Raw genomic sequence first — 26879 nt, forward strand, 5'->3', positions numbered from 1 at the left:
ACCGAGCGACTGAACGGAACAGTCCATAGGGTGGCAGAGTCAGACACGACTGAAGCAACTTAGTGCACACACACCCCCACACACTGGAATTACACACTATCGCTAGCCAAGCCAGGCTGTTTATCATCCTCCAGTACCCAATACTCTGCTTCCCAGATGAATTTGAAGCTAGAATTGCACAAACTATTAAATAGCCTCAACCCCAATCTTAAACACTTCTAGTTACAAGAGACCAAGTGTTTCTGGAAAATGACTCGCCGGCCTTTTTTGCAGGAAGAAGAAAACTTTCCTTCTTTAATGCTCTAACTTATGAGAGAACAGATGGAGATAAAGGAGAAGGAAAGTACACTGGCTGGTCCTGTGAAACTGACCGGTTGGGTACATGTGACCCAGAGAGGATCCCAAGAGACTGATATGATTCTACCATCCCACCTAAAAGTAACAACAGCGTTTCCATCCACACAGGATCACCTTCAAAGGAGTTCATGATTCACCCACACGACTTTGTCTCTCTTGCTACCTCCCACCAAGGCAGAGGTTGGGGCAACAAGGAGGTGACAGGTCCATGTCCTAACAGCCTTTGTCAGAGTCCACTCTCAGTGGACCTGAACTCCTGGAAGCTGGGTTCAGTGCTTGGAGGCAGAGCCACTGGCTGGTTTAGCAACTTGTTCACGACACTGATTTTAGCATCCTGCTTCTCAATGTCCTCATACGGAGTCCAGGACAGGTCGTGCTGGAGCTTGTAGGCACCAAGGAAGTCATGTGGACGACTCATCCCCCATTCCTAGAGAAGGCAAAGGAGTCAGTTCTGATCAGCGTAGGAGGTAAAGAAGCTGAGTCCATTTCCTAATTATACCACAATTTTCTTTTTTGGCTTTTCACTTCAGACCAATCAGAATCATCTTTGGAAAGCAATGCATTACACATCAGGTACCTCCCTGAACAGAGATAATGATTAAGTGCATATATTTTTCAGAGTCATCTCTGGGCTCATGCCACCTCTAGTTTTCTAGAAAATCACTTACCAACCCCTATGCCTACGTTTTCTCACACATAACACATACACACACATACACACTACACCAAGAATTTCTTAAAGACGAGAGTAGGTTTTTGTAGCAACAATTAAATGTTCTTACCTCTGGAGAAATAATGGAAAAATACTGCTGACCACTCTCCCGTTTATAAAGGTAGTAAATGTTGCCAGGTTTTTTCACTATATTACAAGCTACATGGTGCAAGTCAGCATCTCTGCGAGCATCCTCCAACACCTAAAATCCACAGAGATGTAACCAATTAGGTATAAGAGGTAGCAGCACTCATACTCAATGATCACCCCACACAAAAGCTGGAACCTGTTCAACGCTTAGGGTCTTGCTCCCTCACATCAATGAATCATGACTGAGATCCAGATGACACTGAAGAGAAAAATTAGACTACATTATGCTACTATGTTATAAAAATGCCTTTGGAAAACTTACTTAACCTCTTAGGCTTATTCTATTTTGCTCAACACTTCTATATTTCTAGGAGGCACCGGAACAAGTAAGTTACAGTGATTATAAGCAAGTTCAGTCAATCCTGTGAACTAAATGAAGAAAATGAAAGCTTACCGAAAAGCTACTACTTACCTTCCTGGCTTGTTCTTGCAAATGTTCGATTTGCTCAGCTATGACTGTCAGCTTGTTGGTGGCATTTGCTCTGATGAATTCATTAGCCTAAGGGTGAGAAAAAACTGAACTGTGAGTCAGAAAAGAGTAAGACTTTACAATGCTCTTATTTAGATCCCAATGTGAAATTATGTCAACACGTTGGCTTTTGCCTATCATACCCTTCCCATTTTCACCATTCCCCCATGAAAACCCACTCATCCCAAGGCCTAGCTCAGAAGGCATTGCCTAGGAGAAGTCAATGCTGACACGACTCCATACCATAGAAATAAGTGCTCTTTTTCTATCTCCCAAAGCATCTGTCTTGTTCACTATAGATTCTGGTCACACTCAAAATTTTCAGTCTTCCAATATGCCCCAATCGCTTTTGCTTCCAAGTAATTTTGCATATGCTCTCTCTTCCATCTATTTCCCCTCTTGCTCTTTTGACTGACTAACCCCACTTATTCCTCAGTTCTCCATCTATTTTCTCACACTTAAACATTTCTGAAATCAGGGATGGGTCTTACAATGAAAATCCAAAGACACTTGTGGTATGTCTCTTATGACCTGTGATATAGAAACCTGACTATATATAGAAGGTATCTGTTTTTTTTAAAATTAATTAATTTACTTTAATTGGAGGTGAAATACTTTACAATATTGTAGTGGTTTTTGCCGTACATTGACATGAATCAGCCATGGGTGTACATATGTTCCCCATCCTGAACCCCCCTCCCACCTCCCTCCCCATCCCATCCCTCAGGGTCATCCGAGTGCACCAGCCCTGAGCACCTTGTCTCATGCATCGAACCTGGACTGGCGATCTGTTTCACATATGATAATACACATGTTTCAATGCTATTAGAAGGTATGTGTTAAACTGACCATTATTCAGTTGAATTATTTACATCACACTTAATTATATTTAACTTATATTTGCATTCCTGTTACTTAAAATGTGTTTTTAAAAGACTGTAAGCTCAGTGGGTAAAGAATCTGCCTGAAAGGCAGGAGACCCGGATTCAATCCCTGGGTCAGAAAGATACCCTGGAGAAGGCAATGGCAACCCACTACAGTATTCTTGCCTGGAGAATCCCATGGACACAGGAGCCTGGCAGGCTACAGTCCATGGGGTCACAAGGGTCGGACACAACTTAGCAACTAAACCACCACCACTATGATGTAGACCTGGAACAACTGTAATATACACAGAAGATTGTCATGTGCTAGGAAATTCAACTGAAGGCACTGGAAATCACTTTAAAAAAAATAACTTTCAAAGCTAGGAGACACATATGTAACCAACTAATGTACTGGGAAGGATTATCATTCACACATCAGAAATCTGTCAAAAAACTTCCAGATTTCTTTTCACAAAAAGCTGATTAACTTTTTTTTTTGGCTCTGTCCAACCAGAGATTGAATCAAGGCCCCAGCAATGAAAGCACAGAGTCCTAACCACTGGACCACCAGAGAGTCTCAAAAAAAAAAAAACGAAACTGATTAACTTTCAGTGGTATACAATTGTTAAGGAAAAGAAAGTAAGAGGTTACACTTGAACTAAGAAACATTAAGAGAATTTGCTGGTTAGTTGAGGAAGCTTATGATAAAGGTCAGGGATAAGTCATGTTATGAGTGAGGAGAAAACAACTGAGTAGGCTGAGTCAAGCCTTTATGTGTTTCACAGATACATACTTAGCAACTACCACAGGTCAGATGCCACGCTGGGCACTGCACTGGACACATTGGCAAACATGAGAAAGAGGTCACTGCCTTCATTAGGATTACAGTCTAATGCGACTATTCTTGAGGATAGAAACAAGTCACATATGAAATTGTATGCTTTCTAGTAACTGTGTTAAAAGTAATAATAAATAAGTAAAATTAATTGTAATAATATAGTGAATTACCTGGCAGTCCAGTGGTTAGGACTTGGCACTTTCACTGTGGTGGCCTGCGTTCAGTCCCTGGTTGGGGAACTAAGATTCCATAAGCCACATGGCACAGCCAAAAAAACCAAAAAACCAAAAACTACTAATATAGTTTGTTTAACCCAACATATCAAAAAGCTGAGCGCTGAAGAATTGATGCTTTTGAACTGTGGTGTTGGAGAAGACTCTTGAGAGTCTCTTGGACTGCAAGGAGATCAAACCAGTCAATCCTAAAGGAAATCAGTCCTGAATATTCATTGAAAGGACTGACGCTGAAGCTGAAACTCCAATACTTTGGCCACCTGATGCGAAGAATTGACTCATTGGAACAAAGACCCTGACGCTGGGAAAGATTGAAGGCAGGAGGAGAAGGGGACGACAGAGGATGAGATGGTTGGATGGCATCACCGACTCGATGGACATGAGTTTGAGTAAACTCCGTGAGCTGGTGATGAACAGGGAAGCCTGGCGTGCTGCAGTCCATGGGGTCGCAAAGAGTCTGACGCAACTCAGTGACTGAACTGAACTGATTAGAAAATTTATCATTTCAACATGTAATCAAATAAAAATTGTTAAGAGACATTTTACATTTCATATTAAGTGTATATTTTATATTCACAACACCTATCAATTTGGATGCTATATTTTCATTGGAAAAACTTAATCTGTATTGAGACTTTATAAAATTTATAGTTGGGGGACTTCCCTGGTGGTCCAGTGGCTAAGGCTCCATGCTCCCAATGCAGGGGGCCCGGGGTTCGATCCCTGGTCAGGGAAGTAGATCCCACATGCTGCAACTAAGACCCAACACAGTCAAAGAAATAAATAAAAACAAATATTATTTTTTTTAAAAAAATTTGTAGTTGGAAGAGTCAATTCACATACTCAAATTGTTCCAAATATACTTAAAAGTTTCCAGCCATTAACTCAATTACCAGGTTTTAAAATTTAAATTAAGATCACACTGAAATAATAGTTTCTCAATTGCACTAATAGGTAAGAAAGTCTTACTGAGGTTGTGACATTTGACTTGGGTCTGAAGGAAAGGGCCAGCCATGCAAAAAACCAGAGAAGCAGCTTCCAGGCATTTCTGAGGCCAGTACAGCTTATGAGTACTTAGTGACAGGAGATGTAAAAAGAGTGCAGGCATCAGATCATGTAAGACTTTATGACCCCTGATACAAGAACTTGCATTTTGTTCCAGGGACAGTAAGGTACCTTATGGCCAAGCAGAGAGGTGGTTCCTGAGCTAGGATAGTTCTGGTTAGGAGTGGCCTTGAAATAAATCTTTTTTCTTAAGGTGGCAACAAATCTGTTCTTTGTACACAAAAGAACCTAATTAAAACAGAAATAAGAGAAAGACTACCTCTAACGACTAAGCACAAACTCTGGCCCTAATCACTCTGAGGCCCTTTGCATATTATCTCATTTAATTCTCATAATACCTTATGAACTTGGAGATGATAACTTCACTTTCTCATTTTAGGATTAGACTCAGACAGGTGAAGTAGCCTGTCCAAGGTTTCAAGGCTTCCCTGATGGCTCAGTGGTAGAGAATCCGCACGCCAATGCAGGAGATGGAGGAGAGGCTCCCTGGGTTGGGAAGATGCCCTGGAGAAGGAAATGGCCACACATGACAGTATTCTTGTATTCTTGCCAGGATAATCTCATGGACAGAGGAGGCTGGCGGGCTACAGTCCAAAGGGTCACAGTCGGTCACAACTAAGTACACACACACATCCACAAATCTCAAAACAGATCAGTCTGATTCTAAATTTCATGCCTTAGGGCTCTTGTGCTTTCCAACACACACGAATACCTAAATGGCATGTAAGAAGTCAGTCCTGCTACAAAGTAGATTTCAGTTCACAAACTGAAATGCGCTTGATTCTGTTTATCTTCAGAGTGCTTTTTCTTCAGTTTTTCAAAGACTAATGTTGGAAAAATGGAGGCAGCACAATAATTCACACTCTGTATTTCACTAGATTACAGACTGAAAGACAAAAACCGTCTTCCTTCTTTCTTTTCCATGTCATTGTAATAAACATGCCACTCAATAACCTACCGAAAATGTTTGCCTAAGGTGTGACTCTGGGAGCTTCCCTGCCAATAAATGATTTGATTCAACAGACATATAAAGTCAAAGTGAAAGTCACTCAGTCATGTCCAACTCTTTGCGACCGCATGGACTATACAGTCCATGGAATTCTCCAGGCTGGAATACTGCAGTGGGTAGCCTTTCCCTTCTCCAGGGGATCTTCCCAACCCAGGAATCGAACCGGAGTCTCCTGCATTGCAGGCAGATTCTTTACCAACTGAGTTATCAAGGAAGCCCACATAATGTTTTCCTAATCCATAAAAGACATATTTTGCTTTTCACCTCTCTAGGAAAGAGAAAGCACACAATATATCAAAGGAGATTTCCTAAGCATTTGAAACAAAACTGAGGTACCGAGTCATACACGTAATGAAACTTGAGCACATTATTAAAATTTTTGAGCAAAATGAAGGCCTTTGAATATAACCAAGGCCAAATGTGATCATATACACCAGGATGAGGGGATATCATAAACTTTAAAGTAGCAATGCCCTATATCTGTACATCTCAAAGAGCGTTCTACAACTGGAAGTCTTGGTAAAAAAGATTAGAGGAAATCTGGATTTTCAAGAATTTCAGACCAAAGAGTTCTCCTAGTTCACAAAAGAAGCTGAGGTCCAGAGAATTACCTCAAGTCACAGTGCAAGTTAATATCAAAACTGGGATTAAAATTCATGTGTTCAAACTCCCAGTGACCCGGGGAGAACGGTTCAGATGAAGCAAGGGGAGAAGCCAGGTTTTGCAACAAAGGGCAGGTAGTCTGAACATCAAAAGACTATTACTAATTAAAGAACACCAGGTAATCCAAATTAAAGAATTAAGCTCTTTTCTATTTATGTGAAGATACAAGAGTCTGGACTCACTGAAATCATTCCTTTGATATGCACCACAGGTGTCTAAAGCAGCATCCTGTTTTCATCCTGAGCTTCCTCAAGGCTCACTATAGGGAGTGGCTGCAGTCTGATGGCTGATGACCGCTAGATGGGAGATATTCTTTCCTTCCTGAGTTCCCTCAGGGCTCACTACCTGTGAAGGCAGCAATTGCTAAGGACTGTGACATCCTTATTTACTCATACAGCATGAAATATTCCATTTCTCAGAGATTATGGGCACTCAAGTTGCAGCTGAAGGGGTGTTTGGTCTCAGAAGATCAGCTGGAGTCAGGCCACCAACTGGCCATGAACATCAGTATTCCCCGAATGTAAAATGGAGACAAGAAAAAACACTACTCCACACTAAGTGGCTGGGAGGACCAAACATGCAAGAAGATAGTCATTCACTATCCCAGCCCCGCCTCCTCACCTTCTGCACCTGCTCTGCGAGCGCCACGAGGTCTAAAGGGTCCCCGGCCCGGTGGGTGTGGTAGGGGCTCACCAGGGCCAGGCCGCCGGGGTTCGGGATGAGCTCCACCAGGGCTCCTGCGACACATATCCAGGAACATAGGCCGTGAGCGCCCGCCCTCGGCCTCCCGTGGAGCCCGGCAGACTAGCTGCTCCGGAAGGGCTTCTTTTCCCCATCTGACTCCCGCCTACCTCCCCGACCTGCCGCCGACAGAACTCCTTGGTTTTCTGTGACTCCCTGGGTCCCCCCGGGCGTTGCAGCATCTTCCATGACAGGACTTTGTTCTTCTCACTATTAGGCGGCGCGAGGCTGCAGAGCATGCGCAAAAAGGCCCGTGGGGGGAGCTTCCGCGTCTTCTGACCACTAGGCGTCCGAACTGCCAGAAGTCCGGAGGCGGGGCTCCTGCGGACGCTCAGGGTTCCGCTGAGGGGCGGAGTCAAGGCTGGGGGAAGGCAGAAGAGGTGGTGCCTCCTGGGAGACGCCGCCGGGTTTGGGAGGAGGGGGTTCGTCTAGGGCGGGGCTTCCCTCGAGGGCGGGGCTTCCCGGAGGTGGGGCTCCAACCTCCCTGGCCGGTGACCAGGGGTCCCGTTAGGTCTGAGAGGCCATGGCGGCACGCGCGTTAAGGCTGCTGACCACATTGCTGGCGGTCGCCGCCACTGCCTCCCAGGCTGAGGCCGAGTCCGAGGCGGGATGGGACCTGACGGCGCCTGATCTGCTGTTCGCGGAGGGGACGGCGGCCTATGCTCGCGGGGACTGGGCCGGTGTGGTTCTGAGCATGGAGCGGGCGCTGCGCTCGCGGGCCGCCCTGCGCGCTCTCCGCCTGCGCTGCCGCACCCGGTGTGCCGCTGACCTCCCCTGGGAGGTGGACCCAGACTCGCCCCCCAGCCTGGCGCAGGCTTCAGGTGCCTCCGCCCTGCACGACCTGCGGTTCTTCGGGGGTTTGCTGCGCCGCGCCGCTTGCCTGCGCCGCTGCCTCGGGCCGTCGACCGCCCACTCGCTCAGCGAGGAGCTGGAGTTGGAGTTCCGCAAGCGGAGCCCCTACAACTACCTGCAGGTCGCCTACTTCAAGGTGCAGACCTGCCCGGGCCCCGGGCGGCTGGGGGTCCTTCTGGGCGTGGTTGTTTCGGGGAACTTGGGGGGCGAGAGACGTGTCCGCGGAGAGGGAAAGTGGCCTCTTGGACGAGAAACTTTTCCCGGATCCAGGGAGAGCAGGGACCCTGCCAGGAGACCAGCCTCTCCGGGTTCGCATAGGCAGATGGTGACCCCAAAAGTCCAGCCTGGGGTTAAGGCACATGCCAAGCAAAACTTTTTCTCGTGTTACTCAGGAAGCCGCTTATAGGGAACTACAGCGGCAGCTGTAAATCCTGATTTCATTGTAAGTTACCCAGTGAGAAGCTAAGACCTTTCTACAATATCTTCCTTCCGGTTTGCTTTTCAGTGATGCTCTTCCTGCCGCCCGAGTGCAGCAGCCTTCTTTCAGGATGTGAGGTTGCCACGTCGCCAGTAGGGGCTGTCTGGCCCCTCCCCGTGAGGGACCCTCTGGCTAGTGTCAGGTTTCCAAAGAAAATTAGCATTTTTAGGAATTCCAGAGTGCTTTAAGTCCAAGTGTACCCAGATTTGGAGTGCTTCTGATTTATGATGATAAAGATAGCCAAAACAGACTTCCAGGCTTTTTAAGTACTTTGTGTTCGTTAGTTCATTTACCCAGATCCTGGCAATATCCTGTAAAGTAGATGCTATTAATAGCCCCATTTTATTGGGGGGACAATGGAAGGAGGAGCTCTGCGGGCTTATCTGTTATATCCATAGTTTTAACAGCCCTTCAGTTCAACTTACAGACTTACTAAGTCTTGGGGACCTCAGATTTCCACCTCTGCATAAGCATTCTGCTTACACAGTTCTGCTCCATTCCTCCTAGTTTCCCAGAGGAGTACCCAGAGATTTGACACCAAAATAATTGGGCTGTGTCTTTGGTTATGTCACTCAACAACACTTTTAAAAGTTCTTTGACAAACATTTACTAAACACTTATACATTCCAGTTTTTGAACAGGTGATGTGCTTGACTTTGTATGTTTTTGTTTTACCTCGCTTTGTAGTTTAAGAGTCACTTTAGTAGTAAGGGCTACTAAAACAGTATGTATATCCTGCTGTGGAAAAACAACAGAGGAGGAATCTGTGGTTCCGAGAAGTTGGACTTGAAAGAAGAGGTGACATTTGAAGCTGATCCCAACTATTGCCAGAGGAGGGGAAGGATAGCCATTTCCAACAGAGTAGGGCCAGAGTAGGAAGAGAATTCTGCAGACTTCATGGACCCATCATCAGAACTGGGTTGTAGGTTGCTGATTCTGGAAACCATGTGGGATAAGCCTTGGGAGATGGAGAAAGTGGTGGCCGAGTGAACCATTAGGAGATGACTGCAGTTGTCCACATGAGAGGGAGAAATCAGGTGCCTTGCGCTCAGAGGGTAAGAAAGGGCTGGAGGTGGAGTGAAGAGTGTAGAGATGGAGGAGAATGGAGAAAGGCAAGAGTAGTGCTGAAAGATACAAGAGAGAGAGTCAGTCCATAAAAGGGACAGACTTGGGAGAATTTCTAGAGAAGGAAATGGCAACCCACTCCAGTACTCTTGCCTGGATAATCCCACTGATGCAGAATCCTGGTGCAGGCTACAGTCCATGGGGTCGCAAAGAGTCAGACACGACTGAGCGACTTCACTTTGAGAGAATTTCTGATTTTACAGTTAGGGGTACTGAGGGACAGAGATGGGGATTGTTGACCTTGGGTCACCTAGCTATTTGGGGGTCACAGTCAGGACTGACTCCTTGTCTAGTGTGCATTTACTAGTACTAAAGTCAGAAAAGAAAAAAAAATTTTCTTGGCATATTAGTCATGTGCTGGGAAGAACTGACACAGTGGAAAAGACCCTGATGCTGGGAAAAGTTGAAGGCAGGAGAAAAAGGGGACAAGAGAGGATGAGATGGTTGGATGGCATCACCGATTCAATGGATACGAATTTGAGCAAGCTCCGGGAGTTGGTGATGGACAGGGAAGCCTGGCGTGCTGCAGTCCATGGGGTCGCAAAGAGTTGGACACGACTGAGCGACTGAACTGAACTGAGGATTTACGTTCATTGAGCTGACATTTATTAAGCATTTAATATGTGCCCAGTGCCATGTGTTAGAAGCTGCGTATATATCCTCTCCTTTAACTTTCCCTGCAATCCTGTGAGATTAGGGAATGTATTTATATATTTATTTATTCATTTTTGGCTGTGCTGGGTCTTCATTGCTGTTTGGGGGCTTTTCTCTAGTTACGATGAGTGGGGGGCTACTCTCTAGTTGTGGTGCCTGGGCTTCTCACTGTGGTGACTTCTCTTGTTGCAGAGCACAGGCTCTAGGGCTTCAGTAGTTGTGGTGCACAAGCTTAATTACCTGCAGTATGTGAAATCTTCCCAGACCAGGGATCGAACGCCTGTGCCCTGCATTGCCAGGCAGATTCTTAACCACTGGACCACTAGCAAAGTCCAGTGAATGAATTTAGAGAATAAACTTTAACTTGTCTAAAGCCCCAGCAAGAGAATAATTAAACCTACCATTGTTACCAGTCTGATATCACAACCCATGTTGTTAATCATTATATCATCAGTGATTTCTTCTGGATTCTATATCTGAAGCTGTATAATTTTGGTATGCTGGAGTCCATTGCTCTAAGCATTACTGTGGCCTGTAGCACATCTCTTTCCCTCTCATATTTCTGTAAAGTCACTAGTTTTAACCTCATGAGCCCTGGGTTTTGAAAAGTCAGAAGATGTCATGTCTGGATTTTGAATAGGACCTTAAGACTTTTCGCCACCCACCTTTTCCTTGAATGAGTCAAAAGGACATATGCAAAAAAAAAAAAAAAAAGTGTTCTTTTTTCTAGGCAAATTCTTAGGCATGGTCTAATTGTTAACTGCACTTTCTCCCCTACCCCTAAATACTTGAGTTCTTGGACTTTTTCAGCTCAATCCCTACATCTGAATCTCGAGAGTGTATTATCTCAGGCAGTCAGTCTTCCATAGCATTCCCCCTACAATACCACCTTTGTTTTAGAATAGAATGTTTATACTTTTGAAGCATGTAATTTGAGGAATCCCTAATCCTGATTTGAGAAATAGCTGAAAATCTGTTCAGGGCCCTGTGCTTCTAATCTCTGGTATGTAGTTTCTTACAATAGGTGTGTTTTCTGGGCTTGGGAGGGGCTGGGGCACGCTGAGTGGAAGGCTCAGGAAGGCAGGGATTTCCTGTTTACTGTGACCTGCTTATTTGGACACCAAACTTCAGGGTTTTCATGTGACAACTATGTTTTTATTCTTCATCCTTAGATAAACAAGTTGGAGAAAGCTGTAGCAGCAGCCCATACCTTCTTCGTGGGCAACCCTGAGCACATGGAGATGCGACAGAACCTGGACTATTACCAGACCATGTCTGGGGTGAAGGAGGCTGACTTCAAGGATCTTGAGGCCAAACCCCATATGGTGAAAAAAAAAAAACAAAAAGCATTATCCTCTTCTCTCACTCTTTATTATAGTGACATTCACTAGGGTTGTTTTCAGATTACAAAAGTAATGTATATTCATTGTACAACATTAGAAAAATGCAAATACATAAAAAAACAGGAATTAATTATCTCTAACAGTGCTACATTCAGAAAACCAGTGGTTGATATTTTGATCTATTTTTTAACTCTTCAGGACCTAATTTTTATGGACTTCCCTGATGGGCTAGTGGTAAAGAATCCACCTATCAATGCAGGAGACAAAGGGTTTGATCACTGGGTCAGGAAAATCCCTGGAGAAGGAAATGGCAACCTACTCCCTTATTCTTGCCTGGGAAATCTCATGGACAGAGAAACCTGGTGGGCTACAGTCCATGGGGTAGCAAAAGAGTTGGACGAAACTTAGCGACCAAACAACAGCAGCAAACCTAATTTTTAAACCTAATTTGGTGTCATATTGTGTGTGTTTTTTTTATCATCCTTTTGAACTAACATTTTATCATGCACTTTTTCTCATGTCTTCGAATTTTTTTTGAAAACACAATTTTTAATAGCTGTGTGGTAATCCATCTTATGCATCAATTATATTCATTTACTTATCGAATATTTTTGGTTGCGTAGATTTTTGCTTTTCACAGCAGTGAGTGGTACCATATTCCTCAGTGTTCTTATTCTATTTGTTTAGCAGCTGGTGGCTCAGACAGTAGAGAATCCTCATACAATGCAGAACCCAATCCTGGGTTCGATCCCTGGGTTGGGAAGATCCCCTAGAGAAGGGAAAGGCTACCCACTCCAGTATTCTGGCCTGAAGAATTCCATGGACCGGGGAGCCTGGCAGGCTACTGTCCAGTGGCATAGTATTTTTATAAAGGGCTTATGTTCTGGTTTATTAATAGAAATAGACATATTAGAGACTATCAGAATAGCTTTTATAAGTAAAATGTGTACATATAGTACTTTATACAACTCTACACAGTTTAGGTTTTGGGTTTGTTTGTTTGTTTTTAGTGATTCTGAGGCAAATGAAAAAATGGTTACCGTCCACAAGAAGGGAGCTGTGTCCCACAGAGAGCAGAAGCAGGGTCTGTAATCAGCAGTCCTTGCTGCCAGAAAGACTGCTTTCATCACCTCAGACCACATTCTAACCTCTAAGAGTCCAATTTTTTAAATTAAATTTTATTTTGAAAACTTTCAGCCCTACCAAGAAAAAGTGCAGGAAAATGACAATGAGGGACTTCCCTGGTGGTCCAGTGACTAGGACTCTGAGCTCCCAATGCAGGGGCCCCAGGTTTGATCCCTGGTCTAGGAACTAGATCCCACATGCTGCAGCTAAGAGTTTGCCTGCTGCAACTTTTACAATCCCACGTGCCGCAGCTAAGACCCCCCCCCCCCCCCGCACAGCCAAATGAATAAATATATATATATATTTTTTTTTTTTAAAGAAAATGACAGTGAATTCCCATATAGCTTTCATCTAGATTGAGTTAAATGCTTTTGAATTTCAAAAGAAACAAGGAAAGACCGTTTCTAGGAGGCCTTCATTATATAGCAGTCACTCTTTCCGTGGGTAACCAGCGAGGGTTAGGGGGACGCCCGCGGAGGCCGCCGCGGGATAGAGGGGAGAGCCGGCATCTGAGTACCTCTTCCTCCCAGTAGCACGAGTTTCGGCTGGGAGTGCGCCTCTACTCCGAGGAGCAGCCGCAGGAAGCCGTGCCGCACCTGGAGGCGGCGCTGCGGGAGTACTTCGTGGCGGACGAGGAGTGCCGCGCGCTCTGCGAAGGGCCCTACGACTACGACGGCTACAACTACCTGGAGTACAACGCCGACCTCTTCCAGGCCATCACAGGTGCGCGGCCCGAGCCCCGCTCCGATCGGGCCTGCTGGGCTCTCGGGGCGCCAACGTGCTTCTGCAGACAGGGCATCTTAGGCCTCATTCCTGAATCTCCTAGAGCTGGGAATCCGACTGAAAACTGCTTCCTCTTGATTTGTTCATCTTAAGCAGAATTGGAATCCTGGAAGTTGATCTTACGGTTCTCCCTCTCTTCGATTCCTTTCAGATCATTACATCCAGGTCCTCAGCTGTAAGCAGAACTGTGTTACGGAGCTTGCTTCCCACCCAAGTCGAGAGAAGCCCTTTGAAGACTTCCTGCCATCTCATTATAATTATCTGCAGTTTGCCTACTATAACAGTAAGGCCTACATCCCTCTTTCTCAGCTGCTTTTAACTGAGCCTAAAGCAAGGAAGGCAGGGATCGTGGCCACTGTGCTTCTTTGGCCTGTTTGGCTTCTCTCTGTGGCTCTGGGAGGCTCTGTGCCAGGTGATCCCTGGGTGCCTGTTACAGGCCACCTCCTGGGAAGCCAGTACCAGCAGCCTGAGAAGCTGGGAGAGGGAGACTCTAGGACCTCACTGGTCCTCTCTATAACATTTATAATCTGATTTTGCACTTGAGTTAAGTTATAGTAAGGGCTTCCCTGGTGGCTCAGATGGTAAAGAATCTGCCTGCAATGCAGGAGACCCAGGTTCAATTCCTGGGTTGGGAATATTCCCTGGAGAAGGGATGGCTATCCACTCCAGTATTCTTGCCTGGGGAATTCTATGGACAGAGGAGCCTGGTGGGTTACAGTCCATGGAGTTGAAAAGAGTGGAACATAACTGACTGACTAATGCTTTCACTTTTTTCACTTTAAGTTATAGTAAAGGCAAGATGTATTTCCATTTAAACCAGCTCACAGGACATTTCCCAGCCCTTCTCCTTCATAACAGCACTGATGCTCTGGAGTAGAGAGAGGGGCATGTCAATATCCAGAAAAATAAGTCAGCGGGTCTTTACTGAGTTCCTACGGTGTGCTGAAGTAAGCCTTATAGCATATTCAAGAATATATGCTTTTATAGTTGAGGAAACCAACACATACCAACAAAAACTCTGCCAAAGAGGCAATCTGCTATTATAATCTTCCCTTCCCTTCTGAAAGTCCATGGGGGAAAAAAGATAGGAAGATGGGAATATTCCTGATATTGGTCTAATGAGTGGGACTATTAAGGCCAATGTTTGAATTACCAGAGGACACTGAGCACCTTAAAATCAATTACATATTCTATGTGGATTCTGTCATTTCTCTCCACTAATCAGGCAGTTGTGTTATGTAGCTGGTGCCTCCTAGCCATGTCATTATCCCCTTGAGCTGTGCTGAGACTAAACTCTAGGTGGTTCGTGGTACCCAAAATGAGATGCTTTCTTTTCAGCCATTTTTTCCCCTTTGCAGTTGGGAATTACACACAGGCCATTGAATGTGCCAAGACTTATCTCCTCTTCTTCCCCAATGATGAGGTGATGAGCCAGAATCTGGCCTACTATACAGCCATGCTTGGAGAAGAGCAAGCCAGATCCATTGGCCCCCGTGAGGTGAGAGACTTGCGTTACTTAGGGCAGCTGCCAGCTGAACCCAGACCAGAGAGCAGAGTGGGGTGGAGAAGGGGGAGCCAGCTGCTGCTTGGGCAGGGTAAGGCCGGGTTCCCAGGCAGGCGTGAATGCATGGGAAGCGTAGGGAATAAGCCAGAGCCTTCATGAGCACAATCTGGGCCCAGAAGTCTGTTCTCTGAGTTGGCAAAGAAAAGCAGAATTGCAAAGCAGCCACGTTCTTTGCCTTTTTTAGCATCGCTACTTTAAGACTTTTTACTGTTTGGCCAAGATTAATCATTTTCTACTTCATGTTAACTTTTTTTTCACTCACCGCTTTTCTGCCTCCATTTTCCTTCCTGTCCCCTCTTCTTTCTGCCATTGTCTGATCTGTCCCTGTTTCAGCATTAATCCCATATCCTTCCAAAACTGGAAGGAAAATCTATGTGATACAAAGACTAAAATGAAAAGTACTGAAGTGAAAGCACCCCCCATCCCTGCTCTGTTGGGAGGACTGTACATTGTGCTGTTAATTTAACAATGGCTATTTCAGGAATTACAGGTGATTTTTTTTATTTTGTTCATTTGTATTTTCTAAATTCCCTGCAATGAATGAGTATTATTTTTGTATTAAAAACACGAAAAGAGAGGACTTTCCTAGATGTCCAGTGGTTAAGACTCCACACTTCTACTGAAGCAGGTGTAGGTTCGATCCCTGGTCAGGGAACTAAGATCACATGCCTCAGGGCATGACCAAAAAATAAATAATAAAATAAAATAGCCTTAAAAAAACACACATGAAAAGTTCTCTGTTTTAACTTAATGAAGTTTGGCACTGTGTACCTTCTTATTTGTGCATATGCCACGCACAGGCCCTAGATCCTGTCCTTCTTGAGCCCAGAACAATGAGGTGGATTTGAAGTCACTAATCTGGGCTCAAGTCCTGACTCCTCCACTTACTAGCCATGTGATTTTTGGCACATCGTGTGGGATCTTAGTCATGCTGCTTTGCCCTTCTTAGTCTCTCTCTTCTGCTATAAAATAGGACTGTGGTTCTTGCTCTGTCTTCAACACAGGATGAGTAGGAAGGTCAAATGAGATAGTGAGCTGGGACTTCCCTGACGATCCAGTGGTTAAGACTCAGCACTTTCACTGCTATGGGCCAGGGTTCAATCCCTGGTCAAGGAACCAAGATCCCACAAGCCTCAAGGTGCCATCAAAAAAAGAGTAAGCCGATAGGCACTATACAACATGTTGTGTGGACAGGTAGCATCACAGGGGTCTGGATGATGGTACACGAGTAGCAGTTGTAGTGTTTTCTCACCTTGAACCTCAGTTACCTCCTGAAACCAGGGGGCTTATCACTGTGGCCCTCGATCACTTGTGTACTGCTGGCCTCACCCAAACCCCAGCCTGTAAAATTGGCTATAACTTTGGACTAACTTTTCACTTTGTCAACAACAGCAGAGATAAATAGCTCCAATTGCTCTAGAAGCCCCTCAGTTGTTAATGCATCACATCTCTTGGACAAATGAAGGGGATGAGAAACCAGGTCCACCCCGGGCTGTTTAACCAATGATTCATCGGCCAGGGATTCACCCCACAGCTGTACTGAGCATTTATGCAAAGGTAATGTGCACAGCTGTGCATCAGAACACTGCTGCTGAAAGCAAAATAACTAGAAACAAGCTCAGTGCCATCAATTTGGAGACTGGTTGAATCAATTTTGGTACATTCATTCAGTGACATACAAGATAACTCATAAATTGCATGAGTAGATTACTATGCACCAATATGATATTGTCTCCATGATAATAATTTTAGGTAAAGAAAAAAATTTAACATAACTGTTCATGGAGAGTATTCCCCTACCCCCAACCCCCAGGCATGGGTCAGGGGTTGGAGGAAAGACCTGAATGTTTCTATTTATGTCTGTCAGCTCTCTATGGGTTTAGCTGTGTGTGTTTTACCTTCATGTCTTTTTGAGTGCCATCTGAAACCACCTTGGAAAGGTATACAATATGACATTTGTAGGATACCGTGGTGAATATAATAAAAGAGGTGCCAGCAAGCTAGAGTGGATGTATGGGAGAGAAGGGAGTGCCTGGAGAGTCAGGGAGGGCTTTGCAAGAGGCAGTGGTGGTGACATTTGGTTTTAAAGCCTCCAGTAGGTGAATGAGACAGGGAAGGGCGAGCAGCATGTACAACAGCTACACAACTATCCCATGCAAATGGACGATGGTGCCAGGGAGTTGCAGGCAATGGGGCCGGGGAGGATCAGATTCTGAAGGGTCTTGAGTGCCTCTCTAGGACCTTGGACTCCACTCTGTGTGGCAGGGAGTGGTGAGTCCTGGAAAGGTTTGAAGCAGCCTGATGAGCTATGATGGTACAGGGTTCAGAATGGGAGGTGCTGGGGCCCATGTGGCACCAAGAGAGCTGCCAAGGCCTGAGCGAGGCAGGGGAGCCAACCAGGTGGAGGAGGGAGGTGGAACTGGCAGCATGGGTTGGGGGGTGTTTTCACTCCTCTCTCCTCTCCATGTCTAATTAGGCACCCTGTTCCAGTCTGGGACCCACTCCAGTATTCTTGCCTGGAAAATTCCATGGGCAGAGGAGCCTGGCAGGCTAAAATCTATGGGGTTGCAAAGAGTAGGACACGACTTCAGACTGAGCAATAGAGCACACACCCCAAATTCCCAGTCTGGGAGACCTGTGCGTGGAACTGGCCACAGGGCTCCAGAGTGTACAGGTGGCAGGGTGGAAGGGACTCACAGCCTCCCTTCCTGCATGCACTCCAGCCCAGGGTGGCTAACTTTTCCTCTGTTCACTGGGAAAAGCAGGTAGATGATGCGGTAGTAACAGACTTCCCATTCTGGTTGTTGTGGCACTTCCTGTTGAAAATAAGCACCCTTTAAATGTGTGTGGCATTTTATAGTTTATAAAAATCTTTCATAGCTTTTCTTTCATTTGATTCTCATAGCAGCCCAGTGAGGTGGCATCACCAACCTACCCTGAAGTTAAAAACCAAGGTTCTTCCTTCCTAGATCTGGCATCCTGAGGGTCTCCAATAGAAGGAATCCTCATCTTGCCAGCCCCTCCCATGTGGAGACTGGTTACCTTGTCATTGTCCTCTTTGGCTGCTAGATGATGACCACCTGGCTTTGAGATGGCACTTCTTCTGGCCTCTTTGCTCAGTTAAGATCCCCTTCACCCTTACCCTTGATGGCCATATTAGTGAGTCTTGGGCAGAAAGAGAAGATGAGTGGTCAGCCTACCATTTCTAACTAGAAACGCCCTTCTGGTAAGAAGGTAACTAACATCTGTTGAGCTCCATCCCAGGCCAAGAACTGAGCTGGGTTTTTACACCCATCATCTCACTGAGCTGGGTGTTAACACCCATCATCTCATTCTGTCATCACGGGTGCCCTGTGAGGTGGGTGCTCTTCTTCCTTTTTTAGAGATGAGGACATTTAGGCTCCAAGAAAGGAGTTAACCTGCACGGTGGCCTGTTACTGCCTATGGTGACGAGAATCTCTGCTTCCCTGCTTTATCCCAGTGCCAGCATAGTTTTGACACAAAGCTGCCACTTGGAAAATCAGTGTTGAAAGAGTAAGTGGTAGAAGTGGGACTTGCAGCCTCATGGGGCTGCTGCAGAGGGTTAAAGGAGTTAATACATATCTAGCTTTGTGTCCAGCACTTGGTGAGGGAAGCCAATCATTTCAGTTCCTCAAGAGGGACTACCCTGGTGGTACAGTGGTTAAGACTCCATGTTCCCAATGCAGGGGGCCTGGGTTCCATCCCTGCTCAGGGAACTAGATCCCACATGTCATGACTAAGAGTTCGCATGCTGTAACTAAAGATCTTCCATAAAAAAAAAAAAAAAAAAAGAAATCTCGCATGCACATTGAAGATCCTGAGTGTCACAACTAAGATCTGACACTAAGACCCAAATAAATAAATATTTTAAAAAATAATTTTATCCCTTAAAATATTTTTAAAAATGAACTCCCTCGAAAATTTCCATCTTCCTCTTGAGTAAATATAACAGGTGATTAGGTAAGCCTCACTGATGCCTTTAAAGTTTTCCTTATTGCCTTCATCTTTCATTTCAACTGATAGTGTCTTCTTTTTCTTTTCCTTCCTTCTTCTGCTGCTAGGAGACTAGCAGGGCACCTAGGGAAAGAGGGGGTCCGGAAGGTACTTAGTTTCCCTACCCTGGGTAAGCCCACCAGTGGGAAGGGCCGGGTGCTGGGCCCCATTGCTCTTTCTGCAGCTTCCTGGCTCTGGGGAGGGATACCCTCTGCTCCAAGTCTGAGGGGAGGCACATGACGCAGGATAAAGCACACGGACTTTAGGATTAGAGAGACCCAGCCCTGAACACAGGTCCCTGCCCTGCTGTTTCCTATTGTGTCACCCCGCAATAGGACACAATATTGTCCCTCTGTACCTCAGTGTCCCCATCTGTAAAATGGGGATAATCGGATCAGCCTCAAGCTGGCAGTAAAAAGACTGAATGAATAACACAGGAGTCACCTAACACCTAGTTTTTAAGTTGTTTGTTTTTTCCTGAGTACCAAACTCCTGCAAAGGTCAAGAAGGAGTTTTCCTCCTTTGAAGACTAGTTGTTCCTGAGAATCCTCAGATTTTCTGTCTCAGAGAGTAAGGCAGAGGAAGGAAGGGGGCGTTTTCCCTTCAAGGGAAGCCTGGCTATGCCACCTTCAGACATGCTGCCTGTGCCAGGCGAGAGGAACCCTTGAGCACAAAAGTGAGGCTTTTGTCCCAAACTGGGGGATGGACATATGAATGGTGGGAGAGGAAGCCTCGGGTCACACTGGGAGCAGAAGTGTAGATGCAGGGTGGAGGGCAGGGGGGTGGGGGGCCAAGAGCTAGCGGCAGGGCTGAGTTCCAGAGCATCCTTCCCGCTGTGTGTCCTCAGAGTGCCCAGGAGTACCGCCAGCGGAGCCTGCTGGAGAAAGAACTGCTCTTCTTCGCTTATGATGTTTTTGGAATTCCCTTTGTTGACCCGGTGAGCCAGGGTGCAGGGGTAAGGGGTGGGCAAGGGATGGGGTGAGCTGTACGCCAGGTGACTCCAGGGAGAAGTCCAGTGGAAGAGAGACAAGGGGGAATTCTGTGTAGCTAGTTATAGGTAACTTGGTCCCAAAGACGTCTCCCTTTGTCTCCTGGAAGGGGTCTGGTGAGAAGGTGGACTTCCTGTAGGCCCTAGTCTGAGCATAGAGACCCGGAGAATTCAGCACAGTGCCCCCGGCACTGTTCATTTCCTCCTGCTCTGCTTTTAGGATTCATGGACTCCAGTGGAGGTGATTCCTAAGAGACTGCAAGAGAAACAGAAGTGAGGCCCTTGAAGAAACTGCATGAGTGGATCGGTGTGATGAAGCACTTGAGGCTTCCTGAGCCCAGGCAGATGTGAACTCCTGGCAAGGGGTGGGCAGGTCCAGTCTGGGGAGCTAGGGTGGGAGCCTGGGTTGGCCCCGGGATGCAGCGCTCAGAGCGGCTGTGCCCACAGGTCAGAACGGGAAACAGCCGCCCGCATCTCCCAGGAGATCGGGAACCTTATGAAGGAGATCGAGACCCTCGTGGAGGAGAAGACCAAGGAGTCACTGGACGTGAGCAGGATGACCCGGGAAGGTGAGAGGATGGGCTCGGGGCCACCTTGGCCATCATTGGGGGCAGCAGGGCCAGGGTCCCCATGTCAGCTGGGCAGCTCCCATGAGAGGGCAGCCTCAGGAGCCGAGCCGGCACAGGTCAGTCAGGGTCACCCTTCCTCACTCACCCACCGGACTTCTGCCCGCAAAGAGCACTGAGAATTGGCCTTTGGTTAAGAAATAAGATGCCTGTGTCACGGGGCCAGTAATTTAGTTCACTTCGGTAAGTATTTAGAGGAGAAAACTCTCCTTGCCCCCAGACCGTTTCCTCCCAACTGCCATCATTCGTTCTGTCACCAAGCCTCAGAATCTTCAGGTGTCCTTTGGTCCCCCCTTGCCTGTCCCCTCCAGTCCACTGGCCAGGCCTGCCTAGTAGGACTCTGTTCTCTTTCTATCTCCCCAACCCTTTTCATGTCCCATTGCCTCAGGCCAATGACAGGCTCCCAGCCCCTCCTGTCTGCAACCTTCTTTCCTCTTCCAGTCTGTCCTTGCCCCTTCCCATCAGGGGGTAAGACCAGTGTCCAAACACCAGGATGCTGACACCATCCTCCTTGTCTCCCCTTTAAATGTAGGCTCCACTCTTGTCTTGTTTACGCCTTTTCCTCATCCTTGAGCCTCTCTCTGCCCACAAGTCCTTGTTCAGGTCTATCCGTCTTATACACTTCCTATCATCCCTGCCATGAGGCATCTCAGATACACCCCCACAGAGTCTTTCTTAAACTCCAGGCCAGTCAGGAGCCCCTGCCTATTATTTATTTGTTTGCGCTGGGTCTTAGTTGCGGCATGCAGGATCTTTAGTTGCAACATGTGGGATCTAGTTCCCTGACCAGGGATCGAACCCAGGCCCCCCTGCATTAGGAGCACAGGGTCTTGGCCACTGGCCCACCAGGGAATCCCTCCCTCCCTCTTTCTGTTGAATTTTCAGGCACTCTGTGCTTTCACAAGGTCTGCTTTGTGCTGCTTACCGTGTAATTACCGAAACAGGTTCTGTCTTCAGGTGTTAACCCCTCGCCTCTTCTAGCACAGTGCCCGGCACATGCTGAGGCTGGAGTAGATAGAGTTGAATTGGACTCTGGTATGTCCCCAGCACAAAGAGATACCAGGAGAAATTGAAGAGAGAAAGATTGGCCTTTATGGTTGCTTCAATTAACAGCGGTTAATTTAAAAAGATTAGCACATTAAAGAATTTGTCCATCATTCGTTTGTTTTCAGAGAGCTTTCACTCTACTCTGTTATTTCTCTTGATTCTCATAATTGCCTGACAGGTGGGTTTGGGCAGATTGTAAGATCCTCATTTTTAAATAGATGATGATATGATGGTGGCTAAACTTTTTTTTTTTTTAATTGGAGGATAATCACTTTACAATATGGTGTTGGTGATAGGTAAACTTTTAAGCATTTACTCCATGCCAAGTATCAAAGTGCTTAACTTTTAAGTTGTCTTATTGTTCTTTATATCAAGCTTATGATATACCAGGAGAAATTGAAGAGAGAGAGACTGGCCTTTAAGATATTATTTTGCGGATGAAATAAGGTTCAGGGAGGTTAAGTAACTTGCCAAGGTCACACAGCTAGTAAGTGGAGGATCTGGGAGTCAAACCCAGTTCTTTCTGGTCTTAAGCTCACGTTAGAGGAATGTCTATGATGTTTCCCCAACAATGTGTGAAGGCCCAGGAGCCAGCAGCTGTGGAAGTGCTTGGATCTCCTGTCCTAAGTTCCATCCTCTGGTTCAGCCCATCTTTGGAAGTGACTGAATGGAAGCTTTCTCTGGTGAACAGGAATCAATTGAATTTCTATTCCTTACAGGAAGGTAGTATCTGATGGAGAGTGTCTGAACTGCTGCTGGATTTAGCCAGTTTTGTCATTGCTTTGCAGGTGGCCCCCTGCTGTATGACGGCATCAGACTCACCATGAACTCCAAAGTCCTGAATGGTTCCCAGCGGGTGGTGATGGACGGCGTCATCTCCGATGAGGAGTGCCAGGAGCTGCAGAGACTGACCAATGTGAGGGAGTGACCACACTGCCTCCCTAAGGGCCCAGCATCCCCCAACTAGGTGCCTCTTAGGTGCTGGATGATTGCCTGCCCCTTGCTCTGGGCAGTCAATCACCTCTTCCCGGGCTCTCAGCTGCCTGGCTAACTCTACCTGTTCTGGGGGCCTCATAGGCAGCAGCAACTTTAGGAGATGGCTACCGGGGTCAGACCTCCCCACACACCCCCAGCGAGAAGTTCTACGGTGTCACCGTCTTCAAGGCCCTCAAGGTAGGGTCAGTACTCTGTTCTAGGTGTGGAGAGGAGGGAGGGGGTGCCCAGGCTCTGAGGGGGAGTTGGAGATGGTGGCGGGAAGGGGAAAAGTATCTGCCTCTCAGCATTCCGGCTGCCACGGAGGCAGGATAAACTATGCGGGTGAGGCTGACTTTTGAACCATGGCTCTTAGTGTGATAAAATTGAGGCAAGCAAGTAAGACTAATACCCCGAGTTTGAGAGTCTTTCTGAAGAACAGCTATACTTTTTTTTTAATATTTATTTTTATTTGGTGGCACTGGGCCTTAGTTGCAGCATGCGGGATCTTTAGCTGTGGTACGTTAACTCTTATTTGCAGCGTGTAGGATCTAGTTCCCTGACCAGAGATCCAACCTGGGCTCCCTGCATTGGGAGCATAGAGTCTTAGCCACTGGACTACCAGGGAAGTCCCAAAATGGCTCTACTTCTGAGCAGGATGCATGAGTTATTTATAAAGAGAACTGTGAAGAGGAGGGGAGGGGGCGATGGCAGAGGGTCACGTGCGGGAAGCAGCGGGACTGCTCCTTCACAAACACGAGGAGTGGGGCCTTGTGCCCCCCTGGTCTCTGTCGGCCTCCAGAGAGAGGGGTGCCCAGGGCCCCTGACCCAGGCTGACCACTGTTCTGCTCGGCAGCTGGGGCAGGAAGGGAAGGTTCCTCTGCAGAGCGCCCACCTGTACTACAACGTGACCGAGAAGGTGCGCCGCATCATGGAGTCGTACTTCCGCCTGGACACCCCCCTCTACTTCTCCTACTCCCATCTGGTGTGTCGCACGGCCATTGAAGGTGGGCCTCCCTCACCCCACAGCCCCCGCCCAGCAGACATCCCCCAGGCACTGGCTGGACGCCAGGATGAGGAGACGAGCAGGCACGGTCCCTTTCATCCTGCTGGGGGACCAGTGTAAACAAGTGCAGTCCGTGCTGTGGAGGAAGTTAGAGTCAGTCTCCCTGGGCAGTCAGGAGGGCTTCCCAGAGGAGGTGATGGCGGTTACACAGGATGAGTAGGGGTTGTGGAGTACGTGGGGCGATGGGAGGATGTTCAAGCCAGAGAGAACAACAGCCATGTACAAAGGAGTGGAAGCATTGAGCGACCAGCAGTTGGGGGAACTAAGAAGGTTGCCATTTCTGGAGAGTAAGGTCAGGGAGGTGGGGAGGTGGGATGGGGCAGCCAGGTGAGGCTGGCGAGGGCCTCAGAGGCCAAATTACAGAGTGCTACGAGTTGGACATGACTTAGAGAATAAGCAACAACCTTCAAGAGCATTTTTCATCCTGTAAGTCAGTGGTTCTCAGTTTCAGTGTTGGGCATATAGATGTCTTTAGATGAATCATGAGCTGTGTTGTAAGTTCTCTGTCACTAATTTTTTTTCCCCATCTTTAGACCATCTTTATTTAAAAAAAAAATTTTAAGAACTGATGTATAGGTGATGTACAATGTTATATTTAGACCACCTTACCTCAATGCCCTGGATATGATCTTTGCTTGAGAGCCATTAATTTTACCATCTTCTGTCATCTTAAAAGTCTGTCACTAATTTTTAAATACCAAGTTTGTGAGAGAACTCCTTATTTTATAAGTTAGGGCAGACTGGAGGTCACTCGTTGTTCACTCTCCCTCTGTAGCATTCCCTTTTGCGTCCCTGCGGAGGGGTGAGGTACAGCCAGTGTCCAGGACTCACATATGACCCACAGCCGGGTCTGTCCTGCCAGAGCCTTCAGTGGCCCCAGTGCTGACGTACCACTGATGGTGGCAGAGGTTAGGGCTTTACTGTCCCTCAGAATGTCTGGAATCCTACCATAAACTGGGGACACCAAAGGAATAAGCCAGGTGCGACTGTGTGTCATGGTCTCCAAGTGGGGGCGCCCTGGGGCCTGGGCAGCAGGAAGCCAGTGGTCAGGCAGGGGAGTGCTGGGTGAGGCCTTGTCTTTATTCCACCAGTGTTGAGGATTTAAGGTTGGTCTTGCTGCTGTGTCAAAAGACTTGGTGGTATGGATCAAACCAGAGGAAGGGAAGCTGGTCAGCAGTGACCCAAACCCACCCCCAGGCCAGCAGGAGAGATGCACGGCTGTCCCCTGAGAGCCCCGGTGCTAATGTGTGTCCCCTTGGCCGCAGAGGCACAGGCTGAGAGGAAGGACGGGAGCCACCCCGTCCATGTGGACAACTGTATCCTGAACGCCGAGGCCCTCGTGTGCATCAAGGAGCCCCCAGCCTACACCTTCCGGGACTTCAGGTGCCAGCGGTCTTCAGGTCCCCAGGGCCCCATGCCTTGTTCCCTCCTCCAATGCATGCATGCTTGGGACCAGTTCTTGCCAGAGTCCAAAGACCCTCTGGGTTGGAAATCAAACAATACGGGAATGGTTACAGTGTATTGGGAGAACAGAATGGAGAAGGGAGGATGTGGTGCAGAAACAGCCCAGAGAAGGGCTTGGTGGGTGCTCAGGGTTGAGGGTGGGGAGACGGGAAGGTCAGGAGTCCTGTTCGTGAGCCTTCAGAGAAGGTTCTGGAAAGCTTTCTGCCTATGAAAGGCCCCCCTCCAGCTGCTGGCTGGAAGCACTTGGAGGTGAAGGCACCAGAGCTGCAGGTTTTCTCAGGGGAGGGAGGAGGAAGTTGGTGTCGAGATGCCCTCTGCCTTTCCCAGTGCCATTCTTTATCTGAACGGAGACTTCGATGGAGGAAACTTTTATTTCACTGAACTAGATGCCAAGACCGTGACGGTGAGTGCACCCATCCGTGGGAGACAGAAACCCTCAAGCTGCAGTGGGCAGAATGGCTGGCTAGCCTTCCTGGTAGCCAGCAGTACCCTCCCCAAACCAGGAGGCCTCGGACCGATCATCTTTTCTCTTTAGCTCTGGGCTTTGGGCCGCCCGGCAGAGGACCCATCCCCCCAGCCCGACCTGAATGACCCCATGTCCCTTCTGAAGGCAGGTTTCAGTCTCTGACCGGGGCACCCGCCTCGCTGTCCCCTTTAGGCAGAGGTGCAGCCCCAGTGTGGAAGGGCCGTGGGATTCTCTTCTGGCACCGAAAACCCACATGGAGTAAAGGCCGTCACCAGAGGGCAGCGCTGTGCCATCGCCCTCTGGTTCACTTTGGATGCTCGACACAGCGAGAGGGTGAGAGCAGTCGGTGCCGCCGTGACCTGCTCCTGGCAGGGCCCCTGTTCTGCTTCCTCCTTCCCCAGTCCCACTGCCGATGCTTAGACGGGAAAGAAACACTGGGCTTGGGAGTCCAGAGAGAATCTTGGCTCTGGCACTGTCACTGTGGTCCCCGGCCCTTCCTTCCTTGTCAGTAAGGCTCCAGGTAGGGGACTGGGGGGATAGGATGGGGGAGTGATCCTAGTTCTTGGTCCCTCACTGGGTACCACCTCTGCTACCTCTGCCCACGACCTGCTAGGAAGAGGATGAGCTCGGAGGCCACAGAGGAAGAACCTTCTTGTTCTCCAAGAAGTAGCACCTGGGCGATGGTGAGTACCTGGTCCAGAGGCCTCTCGGAACAGCTAGGGGTTTGTCCTTGCAGGACCGGGTGCAGGCGGATGACCTGGTAAAGATGCTCTTTAGCCCAGAAGAGATGGACCTCCCCCACGAGCAGCCCCAAGAAGCCCAGGAGGGGACCCCCAAGCCCCTACAGGAGCCCGTCTCCAGCAGTGAGTCAGGGCCCAAGGATGAGCTCTGACAACTCCCGTGGATGGTGATCAGACCCACACGAGGGACTCTGTCCTGCACCCTGGACTGGCCAGCGCCGGGCCAGGAGCAGAGGGAACCTAGGCCTGCCGCCCAGCTGAGGGGATTCTGCTCACGGCCGTCTGCATGGTGCTACTGCTCTTGGAGTGGACATGGCGGGATGGCCCACTCCCCTCTGGGCCTGACTGAGGGCTCAGGACGCAGGCCCAGAGCCACTCCGGGGGCCCGCACAGGCTGCCACGTGACAGCAATACAGTATTTAAGTGCCTGTGTGGACGACCAAAGAATAAATGATTTGTGGTTTTTTTA

At 47.8% G+C, this 26879-nt stretch overlaps 2 protein-coding genes across 4 annotated transcripts; one reads left to right on the plus strand and one right to left on the minus strand.

The window, feature by feature from the left end:
• Nucleotides 1-89: 89 nt before the first annotated feature.
• Nucleotides 90-7377, minus strand: C2H1orf50 (chromosome 2 C1orf50 homolog). 2 transcript variants are annotated; one of them, XM_043461661.1, is made up of 5 exons: nt 7223-7377; nt 6984-7099; nt 1632-1718; nt 1140-1271; nt 90-784 (listed from the first exon to the last, which is right to left on the minus strand). In XM_043461661.1, exons 1-5 carry the CDS (start codon nt 7290-7292, stop codon nt 584-586), a joined length of 606 nt encoding a protein of 201 aa, XP_043317596.1. In that variant the 5' UTR covers nt 7293-7377; the 3' UTR covers nt 90-583. The 2 variants fall into 2 exon arrangements, with proteins under 2 accessions (XP_043317596.1, XP_043317595.1); XM_043461660.1 differs by having other exon boundaries at nt 7214-7374.
• Nucleotides 7378-7555: 178 nt separating this feature from the next.
• P3H1 (prolyl 3-hydroxylase 1) lies at nt 7556-26879 on the plus strand. 2 transcript variants are annotated; one of them, XM_043461657.1, is made up of 16 exons: nt 7556-8091; nt 11385-11537; nt 13214-13403; nt 13615-13746; nt 14822-14961; nt 19889-19978; nt 20250-20302; nt 20477-20598; nt 22491-22618; nt 22780-22875; nt 23531-23681; nt 25006-25123; nt 25532-25607; nt 25863-26003; nt 26407-26519; nt 26689-26879. In XM_043461657.1, the coding sequence occupies exons 1-16, from the start codon at nt 7627-7629 to the stop codon at nt 26753-26755; spliced, it is 2235 nt and encodes a 744-aa protein (XP_043317592.1). In that variant the 5' UTR covers nt 7556-7626; the 3' UTR covers nt 26756-26879. The 2 variants fall into 2 exon arrangements, with proteins under 2 accessions (XP_043317592.1, XP_043317591.1); XM_043461656.1 differs by having other exon boundaries at nt 7559-8091; nt 26407-26879.

This window comes from Cervus canadensis, chromosome 2 (genome assembly GCF_019320065.1).
Source record: "Cervus canadensis isolate Bull #8, Minnesota chromosome 2, ASM1932006v1, whole genome shotgun sequence".
In the NCBI taxonomy this organism is placed as follows: Eukaryota; Metazoa; Chordata; class Mammalia; order Artiodactyla; family Cervidae; genus Cervus; species Cervus canadensis.

What these genes read in the sequence shown, in the direction of transcription:
- C2H1orf50 (XM_043461660.1), bottom strand. Translation starts at nt 7,292, where the DNA reads ATGGAAGATGCTGCAACGCCCGGGGGGACCCAGGGAGTCACAGAAAAC. An exon ending in GTCGGCGGCAGGTCGGGGAG is followed by an intron (nt 7,100 to 7,213) that starts GTAGGCGGGAGT and finishes TATGTGTCGCAG; the next exon opens with GAGCCCTGGTGGAGCTCATC. An exon ending in TTTCCATTATTTCTCCAGAG is followed by an intron (nt 785 to 1,139) that starts GTAAGAACATTT and finishes TGCCTTCTCTAG; the next exon opens with GAATGGGGGATGAGTCGTCC.
- P3H1 (XM_043461657.1), top strand. Translation starts at nt 7,627, where the DNA reads ATGGCGGCACGCGCGTTAAGGCTGCTGACCACATTGCTGGCGGTCGCC. An exon ending in GATCCATTGGCCCCCGTGAG is followed by an intron (nt 14,962 to 19,888) that starts GTGAGAGACTTG and finishes GTGTGTCCTCAG; the next exon opens with AGTGCCCAGGAGTACCGCCA. An exon ending in TACACCTTCCGGGACTTCAG is followed by an intron (nt 25,124 to 25,531) that starts GTGCCAGCGGTC and finishes TGCCTTTCCCAG; the next exon opens with TGCCATTCTTTATCTGAACG.